This window comes from Sinocyclocheilus rhinocerous, unplaced genomic scaffold (assembly GCF_001515625.1).
Source record: "Sinocyclocheilus rhinocerous isolate Xijiao unplaced genomic scaffold, SAMN03320098_v1.1 scaffold2834, whole genome shotgun sequence".
NCBI classification, from domain to species: Eukaryota; Metazoa; Chordata; class Actinopteri; order Cypriniformes; family Cyprinidae; genus Sinocyclocheilus; species Sinocyclocheilus rhinocerous.
Window position 1 is genome coordinate 503898 of NW_015662588.1, and position 14865 is coordinate 518762.

At 38.3% G+C, this 14865-nt stretch overlaps 1 protein-coding gene across 2 annotated transcripts in view; it reads right to left on the reverse strand.

Annotated features, from left to right (window-relative positions):
* Positions 1-26: 26 nt before the first annotated feature.
* Positions 27-14865, reverse strand: part of LOC107728166 (sodium channel subunit beta-4-like) — a 45488-nt gene continuing 30649 nt past the window's right edge. For both annotated transcript variants that reach the window (XM_016538260.1, XM_016538259.1), the window contains 4 exons: positions 4068-4231; positions 3730-3949; positions 3527-3656; positions 27-1109 (listed from right to left, as the gene is read on the reverse strand). In XM_016538260.1, coding sequence (XP_016393746.1) covers positions 1016-1109; positions 3527-3656; positions 3730-3949; positions 4068-4231 — 608 coding nt within the window. In that variant the 3' untranslated portion in view covers positions 27-1015. The remainder of the gene's footprint in view (positions 1110-3526; positions 3657-3729; positions 3950-4067; positions 4232-14865) is intronic.

The following is a 14865-nucleotide window of genomic DNA, read 5'->3' on the forward strand; positions in this document are numbered from 1 at the left end:
TTTTTTTTTGTCTTTTTTTTTTTTTGCTTTTTTATGTGAGCATTAATTTATTTATATAGCATTTGAAGGCTCCCAGGAAGCATGTGGAGCTTGAAGCGTTTACAGGCACCTGTGTTTTATCTAAAGCAGAAAAAAAAGCTGAAAAATAAATAAATATAATAAACCGTGCTGGGCTGGATGCTGGATATACACCCCTTGTCTGATTATTCCCCCCCCCCCCACCCCTTCTAGACACCACTTTTAGGCATGAAAAATACTCTACACAACCTAATTTTCAAACATAAAATGTGTCATTCGTAATGTACTGCAAGTATGTGTTGTATTATCAGCATTGCCACAAGAGGTGCTATTGCATCAAGTGTGTTTCTGGCCTTCATGTACACTCGCATCCTGCTTTTTATGACCTCAAAATCACTTGTACAATTAGTGGGAGTGGTTAATAATCAGACTCAGTTAGCTGCTTGAATTGGTGGTAAACATATTCCAATTTAAAGAGGCACCCATGGTTTTTATATGTAAATTGTTTAGTATTTTCCCAGAAAGATTTTTCTGAGTTAGTTTTACTACTCAGTGAGAGATTCCACCTCAGGTTATTTTGGAATGCAGTGTGAAGATGTGTAAAGTTGCACTGGAAGTTTATCGCAAACATTTCCTTATGTGGGTCTTGTGCTGTTGAGCATTGAAAGGATATGGCAGTTTGTGAAGAAGGCAGTGTGTGTGTGCTGTGTCTCACAGACAAGAACAGAATGCAAGCACACTCCTATAATCTGCTATCTGAATATTTTTTATGCCTTTCAGTCCAGTAAAGGGTGTGTGTGATCCAGCCTGCAGCACTTTGTATTTTTCCTCAAGCACAAACTAAAATATATATTTCCACATATTTATAGGTAGCATTTTTTTTTTCTCATGAGATAAAGAGAATAAAACTGTCCATTGTTATGACTTTCTTTCATTGTGTTATGATTCTGTTATGCATGTATACATATGCTCATATATGTACACACACATGCTCTTTTCATGCCTTTGGTGTCGGTTTGCTGTCTGCTTTGGATCCCGGGAGGCCATTTTCTGTATTGTCATTCCCTGTAGAGCTCACAAGGCACTCTTTACTATAAGAAAGAGGAAAAATGACAGACATTGTAGGATCAATGACACATATGAGTGTGGTTGACAAAAAAAACCCAAACAAACAAAAAAAAACAACAACAAACATATTTCAAAAATGTTGTTCAGAACATATATGCCAAGTTCTTAGAAATATACCTAAGCATCTCAAGGTGTCTTCTCTATGACATCATATTTAAATTAGGGCTGTCATCGTTAACGCGTTAACGCATGCGATTAATTTTACAATCCTTAATGCGTTAAAATATTTAACGCAAAATCACTAAAGCACAATTTCTATTCTAACCCTTTAACCCAATTTTGCTTCTCTGCTTGCGATTAGATCATTTTAAGCTGCTAAGCTCCGGGAAAGTTTTCAGTCCAATGATCCAGTAAGCGAATGCATTCAAACAATCTGTCCAAAACAGCGCTAATATAAAGGAAACCAGGCTGATTACATCAGAGATTGCAGAGAGAACAGAGACTTGCGTTACGTTTTAAGTGAATTATTCATTCCAGTGTTTCGCTTTAAAACACAAGCTCTGTCATATTCTGTGATTGTCACTGAAGAGCGCAAGCCCTCACCCGTTGCGCTGTATGAAGTACAGACTGAACGGATTGTCAACACATCCCACTGCTGTATGGCCAGATGAGACGCAAACTACGTTTTCTCGACTGGATAATACTTTGCTGGATATAGCAAATGATGACAAAATAAACATTTGAAACAAGATAAATGGTCTATGCTTAATTTCATGATGTGTGTGATTAATCGCGATTAATCACAGAAAAAGGATGTGATTAATTTGATTAAAAATTTTTATCGATTGACAGCCTCAATTTAAATGTTTGAAGATTACAGTATAAACAATTTAATAAGCTTTTCTTTTCAAGAATTTCTTCATTATAATTCAGGAAAGTGAGACATTTTTAACTTTACCTCATAAAAAAAAAAAAAGGAGAGCTTCTGCTAACTGCAATATGCACGTTCACGAGAGAGTGGTGTTCCTGCGGATTACATGGGACGTAGGTGTAGTGTACGCTCCGGTGAGAATATGCTAGTCTCACAAGAACCAAGTTTCTCGAGAACCGAGGAAAACCAATCTCCTCTCCAACATTTTTCTTTACAAATCCTCGTTTTGTAATTCTAATTTGTGACTGGTGTTTTGTTTTGCTCTCTCCCCTGCGCTTCCACTTCGTCACTTCTCACAGGAGCTTACGCTGTGCCTATGTTATCCGCTGGAACGCCACTCTTTCATGGGTCGCCGTGATTTTGCCAAGTAAGACATGTTCCTGGATCAACATCTTTTGTTGATCCTGGATCAACATTACTGTCCAAACATGTAGACTAAACCCAATCCCTACCCCTAAACCTAACCCTACCCATAATTTATTCCTAAAATCAGTGGGAAATGATAGCTGATTAACAAGGGTGTAGAAGCACCTAACCCTGATCATAAGCCTAAAACAGATATTTCCTGAAAAGGTATCTCTCAATCCTGATTGGTTAATTGGAATGTTGTTCCAGGATCAACAAGGATGTTGATCCAGGAACATGTTGTACTTGGTGAAATCACGGTCACCCTCTTTCATGTACGACGGTTAGCATTATCCCGGAGCTGTATGGAGTACTTTTTATGATGGATGGATGCACTTTATTGGACTTCTATTGGACTATTGAATATCAACAACCATTCATTACCATTATGAAGCTTGGAAGAGCAAGGACACTTTTTAATATAACTCCGATTGTATTCGTCTGAAAGAAGAAAGTCATATACACCTAGGATGGCTTGAGGGTATGGGGTAATTTTCATTTTTGGGTGAACAATCCCTTTAAGTTACAATGAATCAGAGAGAGGAAATAGGGAAATGTTGTCCTGGGATGGATGACCCCTTTCACCATTACCCAGAATGCCTTGTTATTGACATTTACTCAAAATAACAGAATGATATTTATTGACATTTGCTCTGGTCTCACAGGCATTTTATAACAGTCACCATGTCAAAGACACCAGACAAGTACTGGGCCCTGGTGGGTCGCTTCTGTTAGTGTGCATCACACATGCCACGATTTACGGAGAACGGAGGATGACTCTGCATATTTTTCCCTGCTGTTGCAAACCACTGCCCATTATAAATGAAAATGTGCTATCTATCTCTTTGTCGGTCAGTGTGTTTGTAGTGTAATCTATCTATCTATCTATCTATCTATCTATCTGTCTGTCTCTCTGTCTGTCTGTCTGTCCGTCAAAAAAAATGTCATGTGTTTAACATACCAATAAAGATACATGGTAATATCTACCAAGTATCTAATTAGAAAACAAGGGCAGGTTCAAATTTATTCATTCGGTTTTTATCTAGCAATACAAACTATGGGAAGTTTCATTACTGTAAAATTTTTGCCCAGGATAAAACTTACTTCTTCTCCTGGACCTTGTTTAGAATGGCGAGGACTACAGCTTTCACCACCATGATGAGAATGATCAGACCTATGGCCCCGCCAAGCACGGACACAATGATGACGGTCAATGTGTTGTCCACCACTTTCACTGCGAAGACAGTAACATATTGAGATGATCTGAGTGGGTAAACACCAAACATAATGGAAAGAATCACACTTACATTCGTCCACCACAAAAAGAGTGAAAACTGCACTATGATTACGTTCCTTCTCCTTGGGGTTGCGGGCAAAGCAGATGTAATCTCCCTGGTCCTCAAAGGTGACGTTATGCAGTAAGATGGAGATGTTACTCTGTTTGCTGGAGCCGACAAACTCCACCCGCTCATGATAGATTTTCACATTAGGTTCTACTCCTTCTGCTGGGATGGTCGCCTCACAGAGCTGAGGGAAAGAATAACAGACAGTGCCATCAGAGAGTATTTGGACAATTAATCCACACCTTTTGTTTGCATGAACTGCATGAAAACAAGTATGTTTGAGACATGGCTAAATCTCTCACCTTAATCAATGTCCCGTTGTCTTTGAACTGCCAGTTGAAGTAAAGGTTTTTAATGCCAATGCAGCTGGCATAAGTGCAGGGTAAGAGTACTGAACTTCCATTCATCACTTCTATGAAATGGACCTTCCCTGTATTCACCTCCAATGCCTGAGCGTACCACACTCCTGAGAGAAAAGGAAGAAATGGGCACCAATTATCAAGCCAGCAAAGACTTTTCCTAACAAGAACAATAAACAGTGATTGAGAGACATTAGTATGATTTATAGCACATTTCTGGATGTGTGTGTGTGTGTGTGTGTGTGTGCCGGAGTAAAAAAACAGCTTTGCCATGACAGGAATAAATTACATTACATAATATAATAAAATAGAAATAGAAATAGCTATTCGAAATTGTAACAATATATAATAATAATATGTTATTATTGATCAAATGATCAAATAAATACAGCCTTTGTGAGACTTAAAAAAATTAAACATGTTTGAACAGTATATACAAACTTTTATATTTATTTTATTAAAATTAAAATTATTAAAAAAGTATTTTATTTGATTTTATATAATCATATGTATTTTTTAAAGATTTGTATTTTTATGTTATGTTTTTACATATTAGATTTGTTTTACCATCATTTTTAATACTAATGCTTTTGTTTCAGTTGATTGTAATCCTTTGCTCATAGTAAGCACTCATGGCTATAAAAGGGAGTTTAAATCTCAGGAGACTGATAACGATAGAGAGAGGAGGCAGTCATTGGTTGCATCACACTTGTTGCATTGCTCATTGTCTTATCAACAGCTATTTTGTTTTCTTTTACAAAAGAACTGAGAAAACATTCTCAAAACAGGACTTGAGTGTGTGACCAGCCTATTCTCCAAACACTGAAATAGACAGACACAAGCACAGAACGTCTCGGTTACGTATGTAACCCTCGTTCCCTGAAGGAGGGAACGGAGACGTCACGTCGGATGACCGACGAATTGGGATCTCGCTTAGAGGGACCAATCTACTTCGAGTGTAAACTAAACGAGCCAATGCACATTGGCATGCGATTATTGCATCCAGCTGCTGCTGATCACAGCGTGAGTATAAGTAGGCAGCAGATGCAACGCATATTCAGGTTTTCGCTGAGGAGCCGAGCCGGTGACCCAGCCGCTCAGCGGTGGTACAGGAGCTGTGGCGACGGGACGTGACGTCTCCGTTCCCTCCTTCAGGGAACGAGGGTTACATACGTAACCGAGACGTTCCCTTTCAGTCGGTCACTCTCGACGTCACGTCGGATGACCGACGAAATTGGGATCCTACCAAAGGGCCACAGCTACTGCCCCTTCCAGTGTCCTGTGGAAGCCACCTGCACCCCTACTTTTTGGCGTAGGCCAGGGCTTGCACAAGAGGACCAGCTACTGCTGCTATGGCACTACCCACTGAGTAAGACTGGATAACACTGGGAAAACGTACCCGTTCTACTTGGAACAGGGACGTTACGGAAGCTCCAACCTTCCCGAAGGAGGTTTCGGAAGCAAATACACATATGAACATTCCTTAGGTGCATATGGAAGAATGGAGGTGATTGTAACCGACTGAAAGGGAACAGAGGCTATTTATGGCAATCCGTTTAACTTTTAATGTTTAAAAACTACTAGTATCTATTTTCATGCTACTAGTACTTATTTTTAGATAATAGTATATATTCCATTATGTACTAGTACTGATTCATTAGCTACTAGTGCTTATTCTTTAGGCACTAGTAGCTACCTTTTAAAATATACTAGTACTTATTCATTAGATATAGTACCTAAATGAAATATATACTATTTATTAGATACTAGTACTATATGTCAATGGTAAACTGTAAAAACGTTGCCAGGAATTTTCAGGATTAAAGAGTATTATTTTATAATAAATTACTGTAGTCAGAAATTTACTGTGAAATCAGTGTTTTTTTTTGTTGATGGAAATAATAATAATAATAATAATAATAATAATAATAATAATAATAAACAATAGCGAAGCAACTGTACAGCATAATCTATTCATACTGCATTGCATGTTGGGTGCCTTCATACTGTAGAAACATACTGTAGAGACACAGTATGATGTTGTTTGTTTACAAGAAATCGGACTATAGTGATAATATAAGATTGTGACTAAAACAAACAGTTGTGACTAAGATAATAATTGTTATTAGTGACAATTACAAAATCTACTAATGTCTAATACATAAGTACTAGTACCTAATTAATAGTTACTAGCATCCATTAAATGGTACTAATGGAATCTAATGAAAAGTTATAGTATTTAATGAATACGTACTACCGTAATATCTAATGAATACTTACTAGATACTAGTCACTATTGGGATAATTACTAGTCTGATAATTAGACAATATCAAAAACAGAATAAGTACTAGTACCAATTTGATTGGAGATATCTTCAACCTCGTAAGGAACTAGTGAGAATTTATTTGGAGATATTTTCATTCAAGCATTACATGAGTACCTATAAACCATCCAATCAGAGTTCACGTGGTAATACGACATATTTACATACTGAATGAAACTGATTGTTAGTACAGTCCTAACTGGCTTTGTATGTTAGCTCAACTATTTGGTCTAATCGTTTGAAACTATTTGGGAGTATAACACTTTATTATAATGAAAACATATTTTTGTCAGTAATGACCTCTGGTGGCAGGATGACGGCACTATGCTAATATATATATATATATTAGCGTAGTGCCGTATATATATATATATTAGCGTAGTGCCGTCATCCTGCCACCAGAGGTCACTTGTACAATGAACAACATAAAAACATTATGTACATTACTGACAAAAATATGTTTTCATTATAATAAAGTGTTATGCTCTCAAATAGTTGCTAGAACATATGGCAATACATGAAATATCTGAATAATTGAGTTTTAGTCTAATCTACAGAGCACTGATTAACAAAACAGTTGACATATATTTGAATTTATTTTCCCAGTAGACAATTTCTGTCTGTATGGAATAAATACTAGTATTTTCAAAAAGGATACTAGTACCTAAAGAATAAGCACTAGCTAATGAATAAGCACTAGTAGCTATGAATTAGTACTAGTACCTAATCAAATAGATACTAGTGTCTAAAAAAGTAAGTACATGGAAATATATACTAGTACATTTAAATATTCAAAAATAATTCCGCTTGCCATAGGCTATTTGTATCTTACCCTATGTGCTAATGTGCCAACATGATGCATGACAGTTCACAAACTTGTTACATTCTTAAAATATGACAAAAAGAGCCGTTCAGTATGACATGCAGAGTTGTTTTCTGACCTCAGCTCTGGTATTTGTTGCATGTGAGAGCCACTGTGGGAAGGACTATTTATAAATGCATCCAGTATTTAATTTCACAGTTTATCTGATCATGTGGTCATACAGCAAGATATTCTGTGATGTTCTTACTTTTTGTGTGTAGTATAGTTTTCAAGTGTAGTTGACTTGACATCTCTGTGGTGCGACATGCAATCATTTTTCTCTAAAATGTTTCTGAATTCTTCTTTAATTGTGTATAGAAGTTTTGAGACACAGTCAAACTTAAGCCAAATAGGTTAAGATCAAAAATCCTTATACAGCGCAATAGATAATGCTGATTGTTAAGAGCAGGGTTCAAGGAAGATAACAGCTTCTTCACCAAGACCATGCCTGCCTCCTGTCTGCTGCTTTCTGGCTATTGATCCCTATAGCTTCTCTCATGGAAGATGGAAGACCAGCCATTATAGGGCAATTATTCATCGATGAGGCCACTCTAAAGCTCAGAGTTCATTTCTGAGCCTGTCATCATATTGACACACACATCCTGCACACATAACTGATGCACAAAATATGCTGTCAGATGGACAACTGACATGATCATTGTCCTCTCCTTTTCTCTCCTATACTCCTCTATTTAGAGATGTTTCTTTCAATTTTTGAGACCATTCTCTGTCCTTTGGTCAACTTTATGTGCTGATCTTATTTAAACGTGTCATACCAAAAATAGTAATATTTTAGTTCATGCACGTAGCTCACTTCTAACGAGCTGGATTTTGAATCGGGTGTGTTACCTAAGCAAGACATGCAAAATATGCAGAGCGGGGGGCGCGAGGACTGGAATTGGGAACCGCTGGGCTACATCATGTGACATTCACGGTGAGAAAACATTAAAAGTACTACAATACCAGGAAGGAAGATCGGGTTGTTGATGTTTGTCTGCCATTCTCGCTCTGTCTGCACAGCGAGCGTGAACGCGCTGATGACGTATCCTGTCTGCGCGAACTGGGTGCGCAGAGGTATGCTAATACATATGTTGACAGGCAGGTAGGAAAGCCAATTAAAACACTCGGACCGAGCGTTTTGATTGGACGAAAATGTCTTGGTCCTACCCCTTCCACAGAATATATAAATACAGATAAATACATTTAGACCACTTAACTTAATGATTGCTATCCGGATGTGAAGAGACTTTCAACCAGCATAACAAAAAATGTTTCTGAAGACAATCACCTATTGCACCTTTAAGCTAACTGAGACTTGTTGTAGCACTTGTATGTCATTGCTCTTTTGTTGATTTTGTTGCTTCCATTGTCCTCATTTGTAAGTCGCTTTGGATAAAAGCTTCTGATAAATGACTAAATGTAAATGTAAATTCTATATCATGTTTTAAGATTGTTGCTAACATGTTCCTAGCATGTTGCTAGCATGTTTTGCAAGTTTCAACATGTTGCTAGCATGTTTTAGCACATTGCTGGCATGCTGTTTCCATGTCTTAAGGTGCAGTCACATTTTTGGCAAGATTTTGGCAAAAAATCCCATTGTCTATTGTAAATACTGTAGCGAATGCGAACTGATGTCCAACTTGAAAATGTTGTGAAATCTGTGTGGGGAAATCTTTCGCTCTCTCTTGCAAAATTCCAGATTGCATGGATTTCTAGTGAAATGGCTGGATTTGGAAATTCCTCGAACAACAGTAAATGAGTGCAGCGTCTTGTGCATTGTTAGTATGCTGTTAGACCAACATAATTGACACAACATAAATTAATAGACCTGCAATTTTTATTAGTGCAGAAAATGTGAAATTGAGAAAAATGCAACTGTCTATTTTGGCACCTATTACAGAAGTATTTGCAAACATTCTGTTCTGAAAAAGAGCAGAAGAAAGAGAAACACAAGCACATGTCTGTTTCTCTACAATCCAGCAAATCGTTTTATTGCTTTTCATCACTCTGTTATAGAAAACAATTAATGACTTAACAGCCCAGTGGTTTTGGTAATTAATCTAACCACAGCAACCTTGGAACAAGTGCTGAACAAGACCTCTCATTGCTGTGTATAGCACACCCTCAGCAGTGTGGATCAGCTCACATTTACAGTACTCTACCCACCCAATGGAGAGGAAGCAGAATAGATGTTATTTTTGCTAAACACCACAAGACGGAATGCTAATTGGGGAAAGTTTGCCAAACTGTGCTGTTCCTTGCTCTGCACATTTAATTGTATAAATTGAGCAGACTTACAAGGAATACCAACGTTAGAAACCTCAGGGAAAGAAATGATGACTAAATCATTACTTGTGTGTGTCCATCATAAGACTTGGTGCATCTAATCTACAAGCTGTTTTAATTAAACTCTAACCTTCATCCCCATAGCCTCAATTCCGTTTCATAATTTTCACTGCCATTGTGTTTGGATAAATTCCTCAACTTAATTATTAATTCCTACGATGTTTTCATTCAGTCACTGTGGAATTTAATTAAAAGCCAACCTCATTTTAAGAATACGATACCTGAAAACCATCTCCCCTACTCTCTATCTCTCTGTTGTTAAACAGTAAATTCTCAGTGGCCTTGTGTTATTTATTGCCTTTGTCTGCTGGCAGTTGACCACAGCTGTCCTTGGGGTGCTATTTCATTTATAGAGTGGATCGAGGCACCCTGTATATTCACTCTGACCATTTGGCGTGGGTGACATGCCATATGTGCCATGATGGCATTATCAGCACCAATGCAGATTGAGAGAGTTCATGGTCACTGCTAGAAAAGCCTGGCCTCTGGGTGGATCTGTGATGCATTTACTTAAACATTGTACTTAAGTTGATTCCTAATTCTACATCCTAAAAGTGAATTTATGACTTCACGTCTCCAGGTCATGTCCTGCATGTGTACGCAGTTAAGGGCCGTGTACATCAAAGATGATATAAAGTTTTAAAAATCGTTCTAATTCTATGAGAATTCTCATCATTTTCAGAACGATTTTTCCAGCTGGTGAAACATTGACAGCCGATCAGTATCCAACAGACTTTAAAGAGCTTGAGTATTTAAAGCTGCAGACATGTGCTTATACGACACATATTATTGTGCGTTGATTTGAACACTAATACAATGTTATTGTTATATTTATAGTTATCTTTATCATATGCTAGGCTATTTTTGAGCCATTTACGAGGATTCCGAACATGATATCTTATCTGAACGTTGTAACGGTCTAAACGTTACCTGCTTTATATTATTGTAATTTTCACTGGCTAGTGCCTAAAAAGAGGTATCTGGTACAAGTGTAATACCACTAGGAGCAGCTTGAGGGCGCTAGTGCATAGTGGTTGGCGGGTATAAGCCTGGTCACCGACGAGCAAGTCAGTTCGTTTGGTAGAGGGAAACCGCATGGTTGAACTAACGCTACCTGACTACTCATTTTAAGTCCTGGTTTGAGAACTAGTAGAGTTTACGCTCAAACGTGAGTATTGGCTGACTGTACTAATGACTTGGTGCATTTATAATGAATAATGACTGATGCTAGTTGTTTGCTTTCTTTTGTAGAAAGGACTTTTCATCTTATATATCACTATTGGACCATACTATTCTTGTTGTTTTACTGTGTTGTTATATGAGCACCGTTTGGATTCACTGCACGTCTCCAGGAAGCGAGAGGGGTGGATCTGGGTATTGCGTGGCCTTAGTCAACGCGGAGTAAGGCCAGCGAGTCACTAAACGCCATTGACTATTTTCACCTCTCACTAATTTGGATTATATCATTGCATCGCTCTCAAATAACTTATCAGCATCATCATCATCATCAATTCAGCTCAGCGAAAGTCCGAACTTTTCACGTTAAGTTTCATTTATTTCATTGACTGATTCACACAGAGGCAAAGACTGCTTGTTTTCTTTATATTGTTTATTTTGTGGCAATTATATATATATATATATGTGCACTTGGGGAAATAAAATAGGGAAAAAAAAGAATATTTGTTTGGAGAAGTGGTTTTATCTTTCAGTACCGTCGAATTTCTGTTGAACCCCCTCAGAGTAACATCTAAAAAAAAAAGGGAGGTGTTGCAACGTCCACTGACTACCACATGAGCAAATGAGAGCTCTATCACTATATCGCTGTAGTCGCAAGTCATACGCGGTCAAACCGTTTGTACAGCTGTCAAATAATTGCATGGCCACTACTGAATTAAAACGCTTTTGTTGTGTGGAAACTTCAGCGTGAGATACTGCCACTGTTAATTGTGTTGTTTTAGGTTATCTGAAAACATAGGGTTGCCGACTGTCCTGTATTAGCCGGGACGTCCCGTATATTGGGCTTAATTGATGTGTCCCATTTATTGACTGCTACACTGATCTAACCACAGAGTGATACAACAGCAACAGCAGCAGTGCTGACCACAACACTTGAGAATGATCACCGATACCTGTCTTCATCTAGCATATTCTTAACCTTGGACCTTATTCTTATTCTAACACAATATGATAAAAAGTGTCAAGCACCAAAAGCAGCCCATATTAAATCTATATGCATATTAAATCTTAGTTATCTTTAATTGAAAAATCTGATTTTTTATATATATTATATAGCCTAATGTACAGTGGGTACGGAAAGTATTCAGACCCCCTTAAATTTTTCACTCTGTTATATTGCAGCCATTTGCTAAAATCATTTAAGTTAATTTTTTTTCCTCATTAATGTACACACAGCACCCCATATTGACAGAAAAACACAGAATTGTTGACATTTTTGCAGATTTATTAAAAAAGAAAAACTGAAATATCACATGGTCCTAAGTATTCAGACCCGTTGCTCAGTATTTAGTAGAAGCACCCATTTGATCTAATACAGCCATGAGTCTTTTTGGGAAAGATGCAACAAGTTATTCACACCTGGATTTGGGGATCCTCCGCCATTCCTCCTTGCAGATCCTCTCCAGTTCTGCCAGGTTGGATGGTAAACGTTGGTGGACAGCCATCTTTAGGTCTCTCCAGAGATGCTCAATTGGGTTTAAGTCAGGGCTCTGGCTGGGCAATTCAAGAACAGTCACAGAGTTGTTGGGAAGCCACTCCTTCGTTATTTTAGCTGTGTGCTTAGGGTCATTGTCTTGTTGGAAGGTAAACCTTCGGCCCAGTCTGAGGTCCTGAGCACTCTGGAGAAGGTTTTCATCCAGGATATCCCTGTACTTGGCCGCATTCATCTTTCCCTCGATTGCAACCAGTCGTCCTGTCCCTGCAGCTGAAAAACACCCCCACAGCATGATGCTGCCACCACAATGCTTCACTGTTGGGACTGTATTGGACAGGTGCCTGGTTTTCTCCACACATACCACTTAGAATTAAGGCCAAAAAGTTCTATCTTGGTCTCATCAGACCAGAGAATCTTATTTCTCACCATCTTGGAGTCCTTCAGGTGTTTTTTTAGCAAACTCCATGCGGGCTTTCATGTGTCTTGCACTGAGGAGAGGCTTCCGTCGGGCCACTCTGCCATAAAGCCCCGACTGGTGGAGGGCTGCAGTGATGGTTGACTTTCTACAACTTTCTCCCATCCCCCGACTGCATCTCGTGAAAAATCTAAGGGGGTCTGAATACTTTCCGTACCCACTGTATATACATACTATATATATAATTGCCCCGTATTTCCCTTTTCTGAAGTTGGCAACCCTATGAAATCATGGAAGGGGTCTTTAGTCTATGGAGATAGAATTGTTGCATAATTCCAAATAAATAGATTATGATCCACAAATAAATGTAAAGAGATTCATATAAATTAACATATTGACAAATAAATAGAATGAGAACCACAAATAAATCTTAGTTTCACAAACATGAATTAAATTCACAAATAAATACAATGAGATTTGCAAATAAAAATATATATTCACAAATATCTTCTTGTCACAAACAACTTTGCCTGGCATTCATTGTGAATCGCGTCCTGTGCATTTGTAAATCGCTGCATGCAATCACTCACTTCGTGAATAGCTTTCTGTGCATTTGTGGATTTTTTAAACATTTCTGGCATCAAGACGCTGACAAATGCACAAATGTTCTTGCTATAGCTAATCACGTTTTGCTTTACATTCAGGGCCGATTCCAAATGGCTTTTTTGGGCTTCGTGAAGGAGACACCATTATAGGGACATTCCAAACGCAAAAGAGAACAACTGAATCCCTTCACTGAATCCCTTCACGTGTTACTGTAGCAAACGGGGCTGAATTCCAAACGGAAGTGAGCATCCCTATGCCCTACTCCCTTCGAAGGGCAGAGCCCTTGAAGTGTGTTCTTTGAAGGGTGTAGGGCATTACTGTATTGTATAAGCGTTTAGAACTCCCTTGGCGAAGGGAATTACTGACAAGATGTTACCTTGATAACGCTGCGCGTTCGTGCAGCATTCAGCACTCCATCAGTTGTTGCAAATAATTATTTCTTCTTAGTATTATTATTTTATTCAAATATTGTCTAATTGTGTCTTATTTACTATTAAACTTTTTCATACTAAATTTGCTTAAACTTGCTTACACTACAGTCTTAAATCATATTTCTATCACTGACAAAAAAATATTTTGTATTACATTAAAATAGACAAATATAATTAGCCTATTCTACTTACGTTTGTATGCGAAGTTTAAATCAACCTTTAAAAAGCATTGCAAGATCTGCTAACCGAAGATCACATGATCACAAACGGAAATCACTTCCGTGAAGTGACCATTGCATGTTCCCTTCGCTAACGGACTTCTGGAAGGGCCCTTCGTGAAGGGATTCAGTTGTTCACTTTCGTCTGGAACGTCCCTACAAATGGTGTCACCTTCCCGAAGTGCCCTTCAAGGGTGCAAAAAAGCCGTTTGGAATTCGCCCCGGGACTTCTAACGGCAGCTGCAGTGACGCGCTGACTTTACCGATTAGCAATTGGGTCTTTTTTTCAGAAGGCGGGGTTTCCTTCATTAGAGCGGGCATATTGAGAATTGCATTTTTCTTCATTCAAAACTATACGAGTGAGACGTCTTTGGGTGGCATTGATATTGTAAATGCTTCAGGAGTTTCGAAGTAGTCATCAAGCATCGTGTTATTTCAGGCAGGCCACATCAGTCAAGCTCGCATCAGCTGATAGTCAGCTGTTCCTGATGTGTACCAATCCAGTTTTATCACTTATAATAGCGGTCCATTTAAATTCCCATTCTCCAGCATCTCTTCTATCGCATTGCTGATCGCAAATCAACTGCCTCCTCCAACCCCAACTCCACCTAACTGAACCTGTAATCTGATCTGATTTTTTTCTCTCTCTCTTCTTCGTATACAGTTCACTATTTTGCAAGCATTCTCTATCATGTATTTTGTATTTTCTACAACTCATGTAAATTGTGAATTGTAATTATGTATGCATATACTGGATCTGTTCTGTACCCCAGTGGGGTCTGACTTGCTGCTCTCCCCACTCTGTCCAAGCATGGCTAAATGGACAGGCATGGGGAGTTTTGCCCAGAACAGAACCATACCGCCAACA